At 38.6% G+C, this 17,405-nt stretch overlaps 1 protein-coding gene across 1 annotated transcript in view; it reads left to right on the top strand.

Annotated features, from left to right (window-relative positions):
* The window catches only part of DNAH11 (dynein axonemal heavy chain 11), a 369,705-nt gene that overhangs the window by 10,230 nt on the left and 342,070 nt on the right, over positions 1 to 17,405 (top strand). Inside the window, exons 3-8 of the mRNA XM_027539949.1 lie at positions 59 to 255; positions 471 to 669; positions 1,414 to 1,513; positions 4,442 to 4,653; positions 11,649 to 11,882; positions 13,697 to 13,864. Of these exons, the coding sequence (XP_027395750.1) occupies positions 59 to 255; positions 471 to 669; positions 1,414 to 1,513; positions 4,442 to 4,653; positions 11,649 to 11,882; positions 13,697 to 13,864 (1,110 nt within the window). The remainder of the gene's footprint in view (positions 1 to 58; positions 256 to 470; positions 670 to 1,413; positions 1,514 to 4,441; positions 4,654 to 11,648; positions 11,883 to 13,696; positions 13,865 to 17,405) is intronic.

The following is a 17,405-nucleotide window of genomic DNA, read 5'->3' as shown; positions in this document are numbered from 1 at the left end:
GAATACGTTGTCTGTAAATTAATTAATTTTTCTGCTTAAAATGTTTTTCTTTTTCTAGATTTTAGTGCCAATTATTTCTAATAAGAACAACCATAAATCCTGGTCATGCTTTATTTCACAAGACATGGAACATCATATAGAAGTCTTGAAAAGTAAAATGCATATTTTTAGGGGCAAAATGTTGAGAAGAACTCTTCTACCAATTCCCACTATTGCAGGAAACATTGACCTGGATCAGAAATATTCAGAGACCAAGTACGTAATGATACAGTTTACACAAGATGTCAAAATGGAGAGGTGATATACCTACTTAATATCACACCCCTGTAACACCCCCGTGTTAGCAATATTTTTAAAATATTATTGTAATGACAGCATATTTTAAAAATAAAAAAAACATTAAAATACTAAGTCCTGTCCTTAGTCGGATGAAATCATTCATTTTTGTATTATATTATTAATCATTTCAGTGTTTGCAGACTGGAGCCAAATGAAAGGAGAGTACTCCATGCAATTGAATCAGTGGTTATTAAATGGTCACATCAAATCCAAGAAATCATAGAGAAAGATTCAGTGCAGCCTTTGCTAAATGGTCTTCACTCAAATCCTCAAACTGAACTGGATTTCTGGATGATGAGAAGAGAGAACCTATCATGCATTTATGATCAAGTAAGTAGAGAGCCCTAGAAATTGCTTGTCAATTGAATTAGCAAAGTCACTTGTTGAATTTGATGCCCCAAACCAGTGATTTCCAATAACTTTAAAGGTTTAACACACTGTCTTTGAATGACTTACTCAATTCTTACTGTAAAATTCTCTATAGTATGCATTCTTAAAATTAATGGGTATTAAAGGTGAACTTGCCTTTTTGAAAATATTTTGACAGCATGTGAGTAATTGGAAACACTTTGTGGCATAGGAAGTGTAGTTCCCAAGGGAAATGTTGAAGATTTTTATGATTTAATTAATCTAGTTGATATAATTGATTTGGGAAAGGAGTAGGCTTTGCTTAGTGGAGAGATGCAACTTTGGAAGAACTAACTGGTTCCTCTGCTAGTGTTTGCCTTAGAAGTTTATTCAATTTAATGTTCTAAAAACTAAGACATTCATTCACTTGTTCACCTATCTCTTAGAGATTTTTTTGAAACAGATTCTATATGAAAATTTATTATCTTACATATATAATAAAATGTAATTTAGGTTTTTTAAAAAGTCAAAGACATAAATGTAAAATAAAATACAAGCTTAAGGAAAAAATGTTAATTTTAAAAATTATTTTCAACGTGAAACCAGGTACATCTTTGAGTATTAAATACTGTGTGTATTGTGCATTAATGGAATATAATTTAAATATTTTTTGCAGAATGCATTTATTTAGTCATTAATCTAGGTATTATATATATTTCAATTTAGCTTCAGACTCGTATTGTCCTCAAAATGGTTAAGATCCTGAAAAATAAGCAAAGCAGCTATTTTCCAACATTGAAGGACATTTTCATGGCTGTGAAAAATGGTAAGACTTGTGTTCCTTGGCCTGGATCAGTGGTCCCTCCTGATCTGACTCCTGCCTGTTTGCTCAGCCTCCTACCCTTAGTATGCTCATGAAATGATTGCACTTGACTCTCCTAATGGTAAATCCATCTTAATCGTCTGCGGTTTATTCAGCTCTTAGTAAACCATTTAAGTACTTACTAAAGAGGATCTAGAGTGAACTTTCAGTGAGAGTGCCTGTGTGGAGGGGAAAGGCTTTTGGTATTTATCAGCAAGTCATTGAATGCCCAGCATGGAGATTTTCTAATCAACAGTTGGGCTGCAATTAGTCCAGTTATTCATCAGTAGAATCTCCGAATTTGCTTAAGTTCCACCATTTATTTAACTCCTAAGAATGCAAAATCATCATTGAAGATTTAACACACAGAGAGGAGGGTTTGTTTGTTGAGTTTCCAACAGATAATACAAGCACATTGTTTAAAGCCAGAAATTAAAAGATGGTATTTATAATTTAAAATATAAAAGTGCAAATTCTCCTTATCTTTTCAGTACCCAGTTTCAGTCTCAACCAGTAACCCTCTCCATAGTTTTTTTTATTTCTGTTCATGTTTCTTTAGGCATGTGTAAGCAAATATGGATATGACCCATGATTCTAAAGTTTTAAATGATAAAATTGTAAGATAGCATGGCCCAATAGCTGGGTTTTGTTTTGTTTTTTTTTTGGCTATGTGCACAGCTTGTGGGATGTTGGTTCCCAGACCAGAGACTGAATCCGGACCCCCGGCAGTGAAAGCACAGAGTCCTGACCTCCAGACCACCAGGGAACTCCTGATTTTGTTTCTGACATTAGAAAATTATTTTTAAATTTTTAATGTGTAATACATGGAAGGTTAGAAAATACTTAACATTTACTTTGAGAAAGTTATGCTAACTCTTTAGGCTTTTCTCCATAAACTGTTGTCTTAAGGCCTCTTTTCAAACAGGGAGTTAGATCTGAGTTTCTGCCCCAGATTCACTCAGTACAGCTTTTTGCCGAGTCTCTGGTTTCCATGGCCAAATTGGCATATTAAAACTTTGTTTGCAAATTGTTGCAAAGATTGAAACACTGTTTTGCAACCTTGTCACCACTGACACTTTGGGGAGGATAATTCTTTGTTGTGGGGAACCGCCCTAAGCATTGCAGCCTATTTAGCAGCATTGCTGGAGTCTACCCACTACCCCCATGCCCATTATGACAAAAAAACGTAAGACATTGCTAGATGACCCTCAGTGGGGAAGACCTCCTCTGGCTGAGAACCACTGGACTGAAGATTTAATACATAGTGTACAAAGTACCAGGCTTCCCTGGTGGCTCAGTGGTAAAGTGTCCGCCTGCCAATGCAGGAAATACAGGGGACATGGGTTCGATTCCTGGTTTGGAAAGATCTCCCGGGAAAGGATATGGCAATCCAGTATTCCTGCCTGGGAGATCCCATGGACAGAGGAGCCTGGGTGGGCTACAGTCCATGGGGCGGTTAAAGAGTCTGACATGACTTAGCAACTAAACAAGTACAAAGTACTAGGCACACAGTAAGTGTACCCTCCATTAATAGAAGCTGCTGCTGGTGTTTTCTGTTAGTAAGATTTAACATTTTCTTTGGATACAAGGTCTGCAGGAATAAATCCCAGGGATCCTTGGAGCCTTATGAGTATACAGCCTAGAGATTCAGGGGAAAAAACACTTTGAGTACAGCAAGTGGCCCAAAGCCATTGTTAGTTAGAGTTAGAAGATTTACTGGAGGCTCTGTAAAGTCACTAGATAGGCTTATCACATTTTAAGGGCACTTTACCTATTACATGCAGTTATTTGATTTTGAAATTAATATTGAAAACACATTCATTTCAGAACATAAATGCAACTGGGACAAAAATGGTTCCTGGACCCTCTCTTTCTTCCCAGGTCTTTATTATTAGATGGACAGATATATGAGTTACTTGTCAAGTAGAGTACTATGGGTGGGTAGATATCTGATTCTGACAGCCAAAAAAAAAAAAAAAGTGTAGCAGGTTATTTTGTTTTTAATCTCTTACAGGAGTATTTTGTACTGTAAGAAAACAAGAATTTAGTTTCCTTCATATCCTACTTTCATAGGAGATGCCTTTCAGTTAAGCAAAAGTATTTGTAGCCTCAGGAGTAAAATGGAGTCTGATGGAAATCTATTTAGGGCCGTCAAAAGGGCCAGTTTTAAGAGAAAATTTGAATTAGATTAAGCAGTAATTAATAATAGTTAACTATTTAAATTTTTTTCATGTAGCTTTAAAAAATATACCTTATTCCTACCATGCTTAACAATTTTTTAAAATTTATTTTTAATTGAAGGATAATTGCTTTACAGTGTTTTGTTGGTTTCTACCAAACATCAATATGATACGTTTAACAATTTTAAATTTGAGATAAAATTCACATAACATAAAATTTTAAAGAGTGCAGTTCAGTGGCATTTAGTGTATTCACAGTATCCTGTAACTATTACCTCTGTGTCTAGAATATTTTCATCACCCATGCTTAAAAATTTCAATAGGTACATTTTGAATAATAATGTGATAGAAAAATTTTCAGTCCTTGTATAAGTTACTCTCATAGGATAGAAGAATGAAACAATAAATGATTAAATTGTGCTGGTAGCAAGTACCTAGGAGGAATTAACATTCTGCTGATGAAGCTTGTGAGTCTTCAGTCACAATTTACTTGTGCTGTAAGGGTGAATATGCCCGGGCTCTTTTGAAGGGTTCTTACAGCCAGACAGTATGTGAAGCTTTTCCTAACCTGTCATGTGTCAATTGTAGGATAAATAATCTAAAAAGAGGCAACATTTAAGTATAACCATGTTGTTTTGCATTGTTGTCTTGAACTTGTGAAGTGAATTTAGATAGAAGAGACTGCCTCACATTAATGGTGGTTTCCTTTCAGCTCTGCTCGAAGCCCAAGATGTGGAACTTTACCTGAGACCCCTGAGGAGACACATTCAGTGTCTGCAGGAGACGGAATTCCCACAGACCGGTGTATTAATTGCCCCGTTATTTCATACCATCTGTCTGATCTGGAGTCATTCCAAGTTTTATAATACCCCTGCTCGGGTCATAGTTTTATTGCAAGAGTTTTGTAATCTCTTCATTGACCAGGTATGTAGCATGAAAAAATAGAGTCAATGAGAATTATTGCCATGTGGTAGGTTTTATTGGGGTTTCTCTGGTGGCTCTCTGCCTGCAATGCAGGAGACCCGGATTTGATCCCTGGGTTGGGAAGATCCCCTGGAGAAGGGAATGGCAACCCACTCCAGTGTTCTTGCCTGGAGAATCCCATGGACAGAGGAGCCTGGCAGGCTATAGTCCATGGGGTTGCAAAGAGTCAGACACAACTGAGCAAAACTATCGCTTTCACTTTTCAAGTTTTATTAGATCAATGAGGAATGAATAAATCCAGTTAGAGATAAATTTATTCCTCTTTTTTCAGAGAGGACTTTTATGGTAACAAAGGCCAGGTGATTTTCTATCCTAAATGGCAAAGGAGCTCTAGAAATAACTTAAATACGATCACAGGACAGGTTGTTAGTGGATTCTGTTTTGTTTAATACCCTCCTTTTCTTCAGAGATTTAAGATAGCTTCTAATACAAGGTGCACATGTGTAGTACTTTCTTTGTATCTTACCTTTTGGTTTCCATGGAAACGCAGGCTGAGGGAGGACTTTTGGAAAGTAGAGAACTGGGTAGAAGCAAGAATGATCCTCAAAAAATAGTAGTCAAATTAAAAAAATAGTAGTCGAATTAAAAAAAAAATTTGATTCATGGGTAATCTTTAAAAATCTCTTGCTTATAATTGTTTCTCTACTCTTTACATTATAAAATACTTTAAAAAATTAGACTGCTTCCTCATCCAGTGGAAAGTTTTAATTCCTCTTGTGTCCATAGTATCAGAGAGCATTTCATAATTTCAGAGCTAAAAGATACTAGAAGGGTATATCATCTAGTGATTCTCTAAGGGTGCGTGTGTGTGTCTGTGTGTGTGTGTGTGTGTGTGTGTGTAAGCCTGCTTTAATTGCTATAACAGAATTCCACAGGTTGGGTGGCTTTATTTTCAGAAATTGCTTTCTCACAGTTTTGGGGGCTGGGAGACCAGTCCAGGTTCCTGCATTTGTGTATTCTGGCCAGTGTTCTTTCTGGCTTGCAGATAGCTGCCTTCTCTCTGTGCCCTCATGTGGTGGAGAGAAAGATCTTCCTCCTCCTCTTACAAAACCACAGTCCTATCAGATAGGGTTCCACCCTCCTGTCCTCATTTAACCTGAATTACCTGCTGAAGACTCCATCTCTGGGTAGTCACATTGGTGGTTAGGGCTCCAACACAGGCACTGTTTCAGAGGGGACGGCACAGTTCAGTCCACAGCAGGGTCTGTATCAGGGTGTGGGTCTGAACCCCTAAGGGGTTTTTGTAAAATGGATGCCAGAGAATCAGAATCTGTGCATGTGGCTTAGCCTTTGTGTTGCTAAGACCGCCCCTTATGAGAGTCGCATCACTTCTACCTGTAACTGGCAAACTGGAACAGAAAGAAGGGCCTAAGTTCACATTAACTGGAAAGTCTAAGTGTGCAAAGACTTGGGGATTAGCATTCTCCAGGAGAATCAGATGATAATTTCAAAACTCTTTGTTCATGTGTGTTAGATTGACTTAATCCTTAGTCTCTCATCCATGTAAATAAGGTGGCTTTTGGTAGCACTAGAGGGATATTCTGCTACTAGAAGAACTTCCCTGGAAAGAGACTGACTTTGTTTTTAGTTCTGGACTGATGGGTTTTATGATGGACAGGGAATCCTGGCGTGCTGCAGTCCACTGGCTCACAAAGAGCTGGACACGACTGAGTGACTGAACTGAACTGAAAGCATTTTATTTTCTCTCCTGAAGCAATCCTGTGGCCAGGAAGATAGGATATTTTAGACAGATCTGGATCACTAGCTCAGGGAAGGGTGGACAACTATGATTGACCTAAATAAATCCCCAATCTAGTTTAATGCTTCTCACGTCATGACTCATATTGAAAATTAAAAAATTTTGTTGCACAGTGGAGTAAATTGGAGGAAATTGGGAACCCTGAAAATCTGCTCATGGTCAAGGCAAATAGCTTAGAGCTTCTGCTGCCCCAGGCCCCAGCTCTTTGCTGTCCTAAGCATCCAAGAGAAGGATGTTGTAGGTGAAACTGGCTGGGGAACTGGGTTCCCTTCCAATCTCTGATACTTTTTCAGATGAATTAACTGAAACTTGAAAGATATCATTTGCTCAATTTCCTTGAGAGTTTAGGGGGACAAATTAAAGTACAGGTCTTCTGACCTGCAGTTTAGAGTTTTGGGAGTATAAGATTGAGGTAGGGGTGTGGGTTCTTCTCTCTGCTTCTGACGAGATAGAATATATGCAAAGTGCTTTGGACTCAGACCAACAAAGATTCAAATTTAATTGAACCATTTTAGAGGAGAAGGGAATGCTACCCATTCCAGTTTTCTTGCCTGGAGAATTCCAGGGACAGAGGAGCCTGGCAGGCTATATAGTCCAGGGGGTTGCAGAAGAGTCAGACATGACTGAGCACACGGTGGAGTTAAATCACTTCTCTGAGCCTCAGTTTCTGCCCTTGTAAGTGCCTAGTTCATGGGCTGTTGTAAGGATCCAAGGAGAGAACCTAAATGAAATGCTCAGTGCAACATGTAATAGAAATCAGTAAAAGTTCCACTAGTTGCAGCTCTTGATTGGAGATGATGGGTCACTTCCTTGCTATATTTTAGTGTCTCCTCTGGCTTCATTCTATTTCTGATTCTCTGTTGTGCAAACTCCGTTTTGCCCTTTTGTTAAGTGAGTGCACTGGGCCCTAATGGACATAGCTCATGTGAAAGGCTTTGATCCCTACTGTGGTTTTAACAACCATGATCACAGCTTCTCCCAAACCCCTTTTGAGGATCCTCATCTCATTTTGAGAATGATCCAAACTTTTACTGCAAAGCCCTGTTAGTGTAGAAACCTCAAAGATTGTCATTCATTTTTATAGATGGCTTGCAGAGAGCCCTGGTTACCTGTAAGCCTGTTAACCTATTATCCCTGGCCCCTGGTCAGTGTCCGTGGTCAAAGTTTGCCAAACTCCTGAGGAAATAACCTTGCTTCCCTTGTTCCTTAGTTACTCTTCCTGGCTTATGTCCAAAGGTTTAGTTGACCCAATTTCCTAGATTCTCCAAGTAGACTTTGTAGTAAATCTGTCCCAACATGTAAGGAATCAAAAGTGGGCAGTGAGTAAACTTTCATGCCTGGGTTCTCTGAAGAGCTAACCTCTGCAGCGCCCACTACCACCTCCAGTTGTTTGTTGTCCAGCTGATTTTTAATGCCTTTTTAATGCACAGTGTGTATGTGCACAGCCGGTCAGCCGTGTGCGACTTTCTGCAACCCCATGGACTGTAGCCCATAGGCTCCTCTGTCCGCGACATTTCCCAGGCGAGAATACTGGAATGGGTTGCCATTTTCTCCACCAGGGGATCCTCCCAACCCAGGGGTCACACCTGTGTCTCCTGTGACTCTGGCATCGGCAGGTGGACTCTTTACTACTGTACCACCTGGAAAGCCCCAGCAGGCACTGTATAGTTTCTTTTATTTGCCAGAATTCTTCTAAGCCCTTCACAAAAATCTATGAATTTAATCTTCTAGTGGCACTATGATATAGGTACTATTTGTTAGTAGATCCAGCTTATATTTAAAAAATAGTCCAGAAAGTCCAGAGTCCAAAGAAAGTCCAAAGTCCAGAAAGGAGAAATAGCATGCCCAAGGTCATCCAGCTTGTAAGAAAGAGCTCTTACCCATTATGTTATGCTCCATAGTTTAAAATAATTTTTATTTCTAATTAGCATGTAATATGTGTATACTAGTGATATCTGTAAAATATTGTATGACATTTATAATAATGGAAGTAGTCCTATAATTCCATCCCTCTCAAATTCAGCATTAAAAGAATTTTCCTTCCTCTAAAACTTATTAATACATTTTATCATATAATTTTTTTACTATTTTCTTGAAAAGTTAATTTATTTTTATTGGATATGTAGATTGCTTCCAGCCACTTGTATTATAAGCAATATGTAGACAACAACTTTATACAAAAATCCTTTTTCCTTAACTTGGCTAATCAGCTTAATATAAATTCCTGATATTGATTAAGGGGTATAATTTTTCATGACTCTTGAACAATATTTGATATATACAAATTATTTTAAAAGGTTTATGTTAATTGCATTGCTATTATTATGTGTAACAAGTTTTGCTATAATTCACCAGCTTTTAGCATTACCATTTTTTATAAATTTGCTGTTATGTGTGGGTATAGAATTATACCATGTTCTTTTAATTTTGTACTTTGCCCAGTTTGTGTGGTTACACATTTTGTGTGTCTTTTATAATCTCCTTACCTAGTTTTTATGTACTTTGTTTCTGTGAATCTATAGACTTCAGTGTGTTTATGAAACATTGGAACCCTTGAACCCTTAGCTTATTATCAGAAGTCATAAGCTGGCATTCTGTTGACTGTATTTGGCCAGTGGATCAATGCAGTGTTTTTATTTTGCATAGCATTTTGGAATTTTTATTTTAAAAAATGTTGCTAATGCTTAATTAGGTCTTGTTTAAATTCCAGCATTCTAGCTTCCACTGAAAAGTCAGGTTTCGCTACATTGGTTCTTCCATCCCCATTGACACAGTCAGCTGCTAGAGCTTCAGCTACCGCCTTTAGATGGGCCATGTGCTGTGCAGGTGACCTTGGTCTCCACCATCCACTGTTGTTCCTGATCTGCTTCACTCATTTTCCTTGTCTGCCTGATCTTTCTAGGCATTCCAGGCAGGGTCAGAAATCCTTTGTTACTTTAAAAGCAAATGTGTTTCTCTTTACTTGTTTTCTAACAGTGACTGTTAACCTAGTCATTTAGGCCAGACATATAAAAGGCATCATGTGACCACCTTGGATAATGGCACACTTTGGATAATGGCACAGTAATGGTGTCTTATTTTAGTGCCTTGCTTTTCTTCCATGGTTACCAAACTGTGCTTCCTGTTCGTTGTGAGTCATTACCACTCTAGGCCCCCCACTCTGTTCTACAGCTTACTTAGTGTCTCTCTTGGGGATATTCTCATTCACAAGATCCTAGATGACAAAGAGTTTAAGTCTCCAAGGTTGAGCTTGGAAAAGGGATGGTAGAATTAAGCAAGAGTCTATAAAGTCACATAAGATGGAAAAGCTGGGAGACAGGCATCAAACTAATACAACATTGTAAATCAACAATACTCCAATGTAAAATAAAAATTAAATTTAAAAAATGCTATCATTGATAAATTCATTAATTGATTGGCTTATTGATAAAATAAACTGGTTAGTCATTTTTTATTTTATAAGGCTTTGGACATGGGACCTGCTGCTGCGTCGCTTCAGTCATGTCCGACTCTGTGTGACCCCGTAGATGGCAGCCCGCCAGGCTCCCCCGTCCCTGGGATTTTCCAGGCAAGAACACTGGAGTGGGTTGCCATTTCCTTCTCCAGTGCATGAAAGTGAAAAGTGAAAGTGAAGTCGCTCAGTCATGTCCGACTCTTAGCGACCCCATGGACTGCAGCCCACCAGGCTCCTCCGTCCATGGGATTTGCCAGGCAAGAGAACTGGAGTGGGGTGCCATTGCCTTCTCTGATGGAATCCGTAACCCATACCAATGTGCAGACTCTTACAAAACTCAAATTACTGAGGGATTCCTGGGAGTTCTCATCCCTGTTCTGTGTGAAATTTAGCAACCTTTAGGGAGAGGTTAATTTTCCATCCAGCCTGAGTGAGAAATTAGTATAGACTGGGCATCTATAGCCAGAGTTGAAGGAACTTGTCAGTAGGCTTTTTAGACACCAAGTGAATGATATTCTTACTACTTTAAACATTTATGTCTCAGAGTCTATATTTCTGGTAAAACTGTAGCCACTGCATGTAAAACTGTAGCCACTGCATGTAAAACTGTAGCCATTTATAGGAGAAGGAGGATAATACATCTGCATTTGGAAATCATTCCTTCAATTGACTGTGTTGAACCTAATGGCTTTTATTACATTCTCTTTTGAGATCTGTTACAGCTTTATAAACAACTGTAGAATTAAAGGCATGCAATTTTACCTTTAATTTATATGAGGTGAAGATGCATCAGGATTAGAATTTATAGGTTCTTGAGGTCCCTAAACAGGGATATTGTGAAGATTCATAACAAATAGGGGAAAGGGAAGAACTGAATGATGGTACTATGAGAGCTGCTACATGAATCTGCTGGTTTCTCTTTAATTGTTCTCATCTTTGCATTTCAACTATTCAAAATCAGTTCAAGTTGCTATATCTCGGCTAGATTTTATGTCCTGTAATGAGCTCCCAGAAGAGAAGTTAGTTAACCTAAAAGAATTGCCGGTGGTATAATCACCTATGTCAGCTCTTCCTCACCTTTGCAAGTGACCCTGTGCTGCCAGGTAACATGACCATATTTTTAAAATACATGATCTCATAGGTTTCCCCTCCTGGCTTCTACATTTCTTTATATGAAAAAAAAAAATGTGCAGAGTATTTGCTGCCTCAAATAGCCATGCAAATTCTGATTACACAGTTGTTTTATCTTTGAAGCTTAGCAAAAATGCAGTCATGGTTGAATGTTTGATTCCAGTAATTACAGCATGTTCTGTAGATTTCTTTAATGTATACATGTATGTCATTAAAACCTAGTTACCTGAATTTCTAGAATTTGTGTCTTCTGTTTCACAGCATCGCTGGCCCAATTCTAGACATTGTTATTTGAAAATCCCTGGTGGCTCAGACGGTAAAGTGTCTGCCTGCAATGTGGTAGACCCAGGTTTGATCCTTGGGTCGGGAAGATCCCCTGGAGAAGGAAATGGCAACCCACTCCAGTATTCTTGCCTGGAAAATTACATATACTGAGGAGACTGGTAGGCTACAGTCCATGGGATCGCAAAGAGTCGGACATGACTGAGTGATTTCACTTCACTCACTGAAAAATAAAACATTTCATTGAAATGAATATTTTCAGGCAAACTATTAAACATATTTTCTTATCATTCTTTCTTTGATTTCTAGGCAATAGCTTACCTTTCACCTGAAGATCTCTTGAAAGGGGAAATTGAAGACTGTCTGGAAAAGGTTCAAGTGACCATTAACATCTTAAAGACTTTCAAAAATTGTTTCTTCAACTATAGAAGAGGATTGGCAAGCTATTTTGTGGGAAATAAGGAACTGAAACCATGGGATTTCCAGTCTAATCTGGTGTTTCATAGATTTGACAAATTTCTTGATCGTTTCATGAAAATAGAGGTAATTACTTATTGGCTTCTAATTGATTTATATTATAGGTTAGTTAATTCAAAAGCCCTATATCTTTTAATCTGCTTCAGGGAACAGATTATTTATTCTATTTGAGTAGGAGGTGAGAAGTTTGCTTCCTTGGTGATTTTCATGAGGAGCTTACAAGGCCAGTACTGTCAAGATACAGTGAAAGTTTTAGTTACAGAGCTTTGTTTACATCCAAAGCTTTGGTTTCTTTTTTCAAAACTTCATTAATCTTTATGTATCAGTGACCTTTGTGATACTTGTGATCAAACCAGTCAATCCTAAAGGAAATAAGTCAATATTCATTGGAAGGACTGATGCTGAAGATGAAACTCCAATACTTTGGCCACCTGATGCAAAGAATTGACTCACTGGAAAAGCCCCTGATGCTGGGAAAGTTTCAAAGCAGGAAGAGAAGGGGATGACAGGGAATGAGATGGTTGGATGGCATCACTGACTCAATGGATATGAGTTTGAGCAAACTCTGTGAGTTGGTGATGGACAGGGAAGCCTGGCATGCTGCAGTCCATCGGTCACAGAGTTGGACACAACTGAGCGACTGATCTGAATTGAATTGACCCTTGCCCTACAACATACTAAATTCCTAGAAGACAGTTGTAAATTGGGAAGCTATAAAATAATCCCTTTTTCCCTTTTACATGTTTGATGTTTTTATTGGGATTCCATACCTGAAAACCTATTTGATCATCTAAATATTATGGTAACTTTTAGTACATAAATATATATGCTATACTATTAAAATATTAAAGCTATCCATGAAAATAGGTGAAAAGAATGTGAAAACATGTGCTCTGTATAAATGTTTTAAATGCCAAAAAGTCAAACATTGAATGAATTGCTGTGTGCCAAGTCACTTCAGTTGTGTCCTACTCTTTTTGACCCTATGGACTGTAGGGTCCATAGGCTGCTCTGTCCATGGATTCTCCAGGCAAGAATGTTGGAGTAGGTTGCCATGCCATTCTCCAGAGGATCTTCTGGACCCAGGGATCGAACCAGGGTGACTTAGTCTTTTGCATTGGCAGGAGGCTTCTTGAGCACCACCTGGAAGCCATGAGTGAATGCATACATGTAAATACATTTAAACACCAGTTTCTATGGAGCCAGCTGGCTGCGATTTTTTTTTTTTCTTTTCTTTTCAGGTTTTGAACTGCCTTATTTTCTTTATGAAACTCTTTCTAGCAAGTTTGGGCTTTTTTGTTGTTAGATTTGTCAAATTTCATTCAAAATCAGAGTTTTATGTTTTGAAAATTCTCATCATTTAAGCAGCCCAAATGCCTTTTAATTTTTGGCTGTACCATGTAGTGTGTGTGATCTTAGTTCCCTGACCAGGGATTGAACCCATGCCCCCTGCACTGGGTGCAGAGTCTTAACCCCCAAACCACCAGAGAAGTCCTTCTGAATGACTCTTAAAGTCTGAGTGCCAAATGCGTACCACTGGGCGACTTGCACCACGCTTTCTGAACAGCCCATTCACCTAGCGTTGGTGGATCATGCCTGGGCATCTGACTTAGGATCAGAAGGATGTGGAATGAGAGAGTTAAATGTTTAGCTGTGGTTAAGTTAGATGTCACCTATACTGCTCAATAATTTTCAGTCCATGTGAAAATGGGAGTATAATTTTAAAAGTAGGCAGTTGATTTAAGTCATAACATTTTCCGTCATGTAAATGTCTATTGACTCACCAATTTTGAATGCTGGAAAATTTATTTCTTTGAATCTTTAAAATGTTCTTTTCCTACTCAAGAGGGTGGAAAGATCTTTACTGTGTTTTTTCAAAGGATATATTTGTCACCATATTGGAATTTGAAAAGCTGGAAAGACTTGAATTTGGCGGTACCAAGGGAGCAATTTTAAATGGACAGATCTATGAGATGAGTGAAGAATTTATGAAACACTGGAAGATTTTTAAACAGCGCACGTATGACCCATCTGATTACAATAACATGGTAATGTTGTAGCTTTGTGTTTTCATTTCATAGATCTTACTTTAAAGCTGGGAAGGACAGTAGGTCACAGTGATAATAGGTTCTCTCCAGTCCAGCCTCTCTCGGATGAAAGAGGCGAAATGGCTTGCCTGGATTCTCTCATCTATTTCATGATAGAGCAGGGACTAGACTTAGGCCTTTGCATTTTCAGTTGGGAATATTTTAAACTATTTCTGATAAGGTAACAGTGGACCTCCGTCTGGACTTGTTTCTTGTTGGTGTGTATTGAAAACTTACCATATTAACTCATCTTGATCTGATTATCTGGGGTCTGTGTAACTTGCATGTTTTATTTTCGTCTTTTCTTGAACCATTAAGTATATTTTTCATCTACTTGAATATTTAGTTTCACCTCATTTGTTGCATATATTATTAACATTATATAGTCTCCTTTTTGTTGTTCTTAGGATATAATTGTTAATTTCATATTACTAATCTCAGGGAAAAGAGGGAAGCTTTTCAGGTTTACACTGCTTCTGTTTTCTGTTACTGCCACAGGTTAGGGGCCGGGAGTTTACACTGTTTCATTATATAGTCTCCTTTTTGTTGTTCTTAGGAGATAATTGTTAATTTCATATTACTAATCTCAGGGAAAAGAGGGAAGCTTTTCAGGTTTAAACTGCTTCTGTTTTCTGTTACTGCCCCAGGTTAGGGGCCGGGAGTTTCCTGTGAATGCCCCTGCAGCTCTGGGATAAACATAGCTTTATTTTAGTGTTTTGCCATGATAGTGAAGCCCAGGTATCAAAAACAAAAAATAATAATTCACTCTCATCCTCATTGTTTTTTGTGGAATGTGAATTTATTCACTATTATGTTTATATTTGGTCAAATAATTGACTCTTTGAAATATACAAGTACAGTGTGTTAGCTTTGTAAGGACATGGTCTGCAAGTGAATCCTTCTGAACTGTTGACAGCTTTTGGGAAGTGGAGTTAATAATAAGAATGATATAGCCATTGTGTGTCCTGCTAATTTGTGGAAAAGTAAGAGAAATCCAGATCTGTGGTGATGAATAGCCTGAGCTCTTCCCCAGAGCCTGGTAAGATGCCTGGCACGTGGCAGGCACTCAGGGAATGTGGACAGAATGGGACTCTTGGGGGGACTTGGTTTAGCTCTTCTGAGCAACTGAACAGTGGAGTGTGAGACCCACGTTGTGCAGACCCTCAGGTGCCTTCGAGTTGCAGGAGGGTCTTGATTTATTCACGATTACAAATCCTGGTAGGTTTTCAGCATGCCATTAATATATATACAAATACATATTATATATATATATATATTTCAGATATATATGTCTGGTATTTGTATTTAGTATTTTGAAGCCCCGTTTATTTTGTAATTGAAAAGAACAAGGCTTACCTCTGATCTCCAAAGGTTGGAGACATCTATAGCCTTCCCTTGAAGTTCTCTTTCAACCTCCGGTCTGATTATCTTGACTTTGGTTATTCCATGAAATCAAAATGTGAATTAACTATAAATTCAGTTAATTGGTGTGCTTATATCAAAGATGACCTTTCTTTTTGTTTAATGTGTCTTGGTTATCAGTGTTGCCTCAGAATATTGCAGTGATTATTTCTTTTTGGCTTGACTAAGCTGTTCATTTGTTGAACAGCTGAGTTCATTGTGTTCTGGTTTTGATGATGAAGTAAAGTCGCTCAGTCGTGTCCGACTCTTTGCCCGACCCCATGGACTGCAGCCCACCAGGCTCCTCTGTCCATGGAATTTTCCAGGCAAGAGTACTGGAATGGGTTGCTATTTCCTTCTCCAGGAGATCTTCCCGACCCAGGGATCAAACCTGGGTCTCCTGCATTGTATGCAGACGCTCTACTGTTTGAGCCACCAGGGAAGTCAGTGAAATTTGATGATGAAATCAGTTGGTAGTTTTTAGGAGACAATACTGTAGCCAACAAACTGCCTCCAAACTCACATATTCATAGTGGTGTATTCCTTGACACGTGCCCAGCCCATGCCCTTCCTCTCCTGATGCGCACACCTGATGCCCATCGAGCAGTGCGGATGTAGCAGTCTTGTGCGTCATGTCAGCCTTCCTGCCCTTTGGTGTAGAAATGGCTTACATATGTTCCAGTAAATTAAAGAAACAGTGACTGCTAGTTTGTTTTTAGAAATGCTGTTACTGATTTCTCTCTCTTCATTAATCTCAAGCCTATCAGACAGGCTTTGAGCCTTTATTTATCAGAAGTTCTGCCACTGTGGTCTGTTGACAGAAGAGGGGGGCCTCAGGTGTGTCCATTAATGTGTCCTTCAGTTTCTGAATTGTTAATACTAAATTTAAAGGTCACTTTAGGTATTTGCTTTGATTTCTTCCTGTGGGACTATTTGAGATCTAGGCAATTATGGGGAGAGACTTGCTTTCTTAATTAATTAATTGAAACATGGAATATTGTAGATGTTTAAGGTATGCTGCCAAGTCGCTTCAGTCGTGTCCAACTCTGTGCGACCCCATGGACTGCAGCCTACCAGGCTCCTCCATCCATGGGATTTTCCAGGCAAGAGTACTGGAGTGGGGTGCCATTGCCTTCTCCCGTTTAAGGTATATAACATGCTAATTTGAAGCATTTATGTATTTTAAAAGCCATTGTAGTGATAATTAACACCCGTATCATGTTGCATAATTATAATTTCTTTTTAGTGGTGGAAATCATTAAGTTGTAGTCTCTTAGCAAGTTGGATGTTAGGGAGTATACACAGTGATACTGTATTAAATTGAACTTGACAAGAGGAATGCTTTCTTAACTGTTTGTGTTTAACTGATGGGCAGGTGACTTTAGGTTCAACGGTTAGGTTCAACCAACATTCTGAAGTGTGGCTTAATTAAATAAAATTCCCCAGATAGCTACGCAAGGATGGTGGATATTCTTGAAAGTAAGCCCTTGGCTCCACTAGAGTCAGTTATTCGGAGTTTGTTAATATTTACTGAACAAATGTTGGATGCCAGACATCGTGCCAAAGCTTTATACACATTCCTGCTTAATTCTTACTGTAACCCTGAGAGTAACCACAGGTAGTTTACAGAGGCAAGTAAACTACCGGAGATTACACAGTCCTCAGGGAGTGAAGCAGAAGTTCCAACTCGGAACTCTCAGCCTAGAGAGAGTTTTTGCTACGTTTTTGCTGTGCCATGTTCGCTCGTTAGTGTTTGTCTCCCTCCTTGCATCCTCATAGAAAAGAAGTCAGTAAGTTCATCTGGGGCAATGGGGGAACTCAGGCTGCAGACCTGTACCCTGAGGTGCAGGGACCCAAGATGCTGTGGCTATGTTCCTTTAGCTACTAGTTTGTAGTAGGAAGGTTGATCCAGATACCTAGCCCGTCATTACTCTAGGATCTAAAATTCACTTTGAAAGTAGTTATTAATCTATACTAGTTTGTGTTCCAGTTTCTACAATTAGTTCTCAGATCTGTTCTAGTCTTCTTAACTCTTTATTCTTTTGCTATTACAGTATATAGTATTTAAAAATTTTAGTTACATAAATTTGTCCTTAGTCAT

This window comes from Bos indicus x Bos taurus, chromosome 4, assembly GCF_003369695.1.
Source record: "Bos indicus x Bos taurus breed Angus x Brahman F1 hybrid chromosome 4, Bos_hybrid_MaternalHap_v2.0, whole genome shotgun sequence".
NCBI classification, from domain to species: Eukaryota; Metazoa; Chordata; class Mammalia; order Artiodactyla; family Bovidae; genus Bos; species Bos indicus x Bos taurus.
This window is presented reverse-complemented; position numbering and strand designations above follow the sequence as displayed.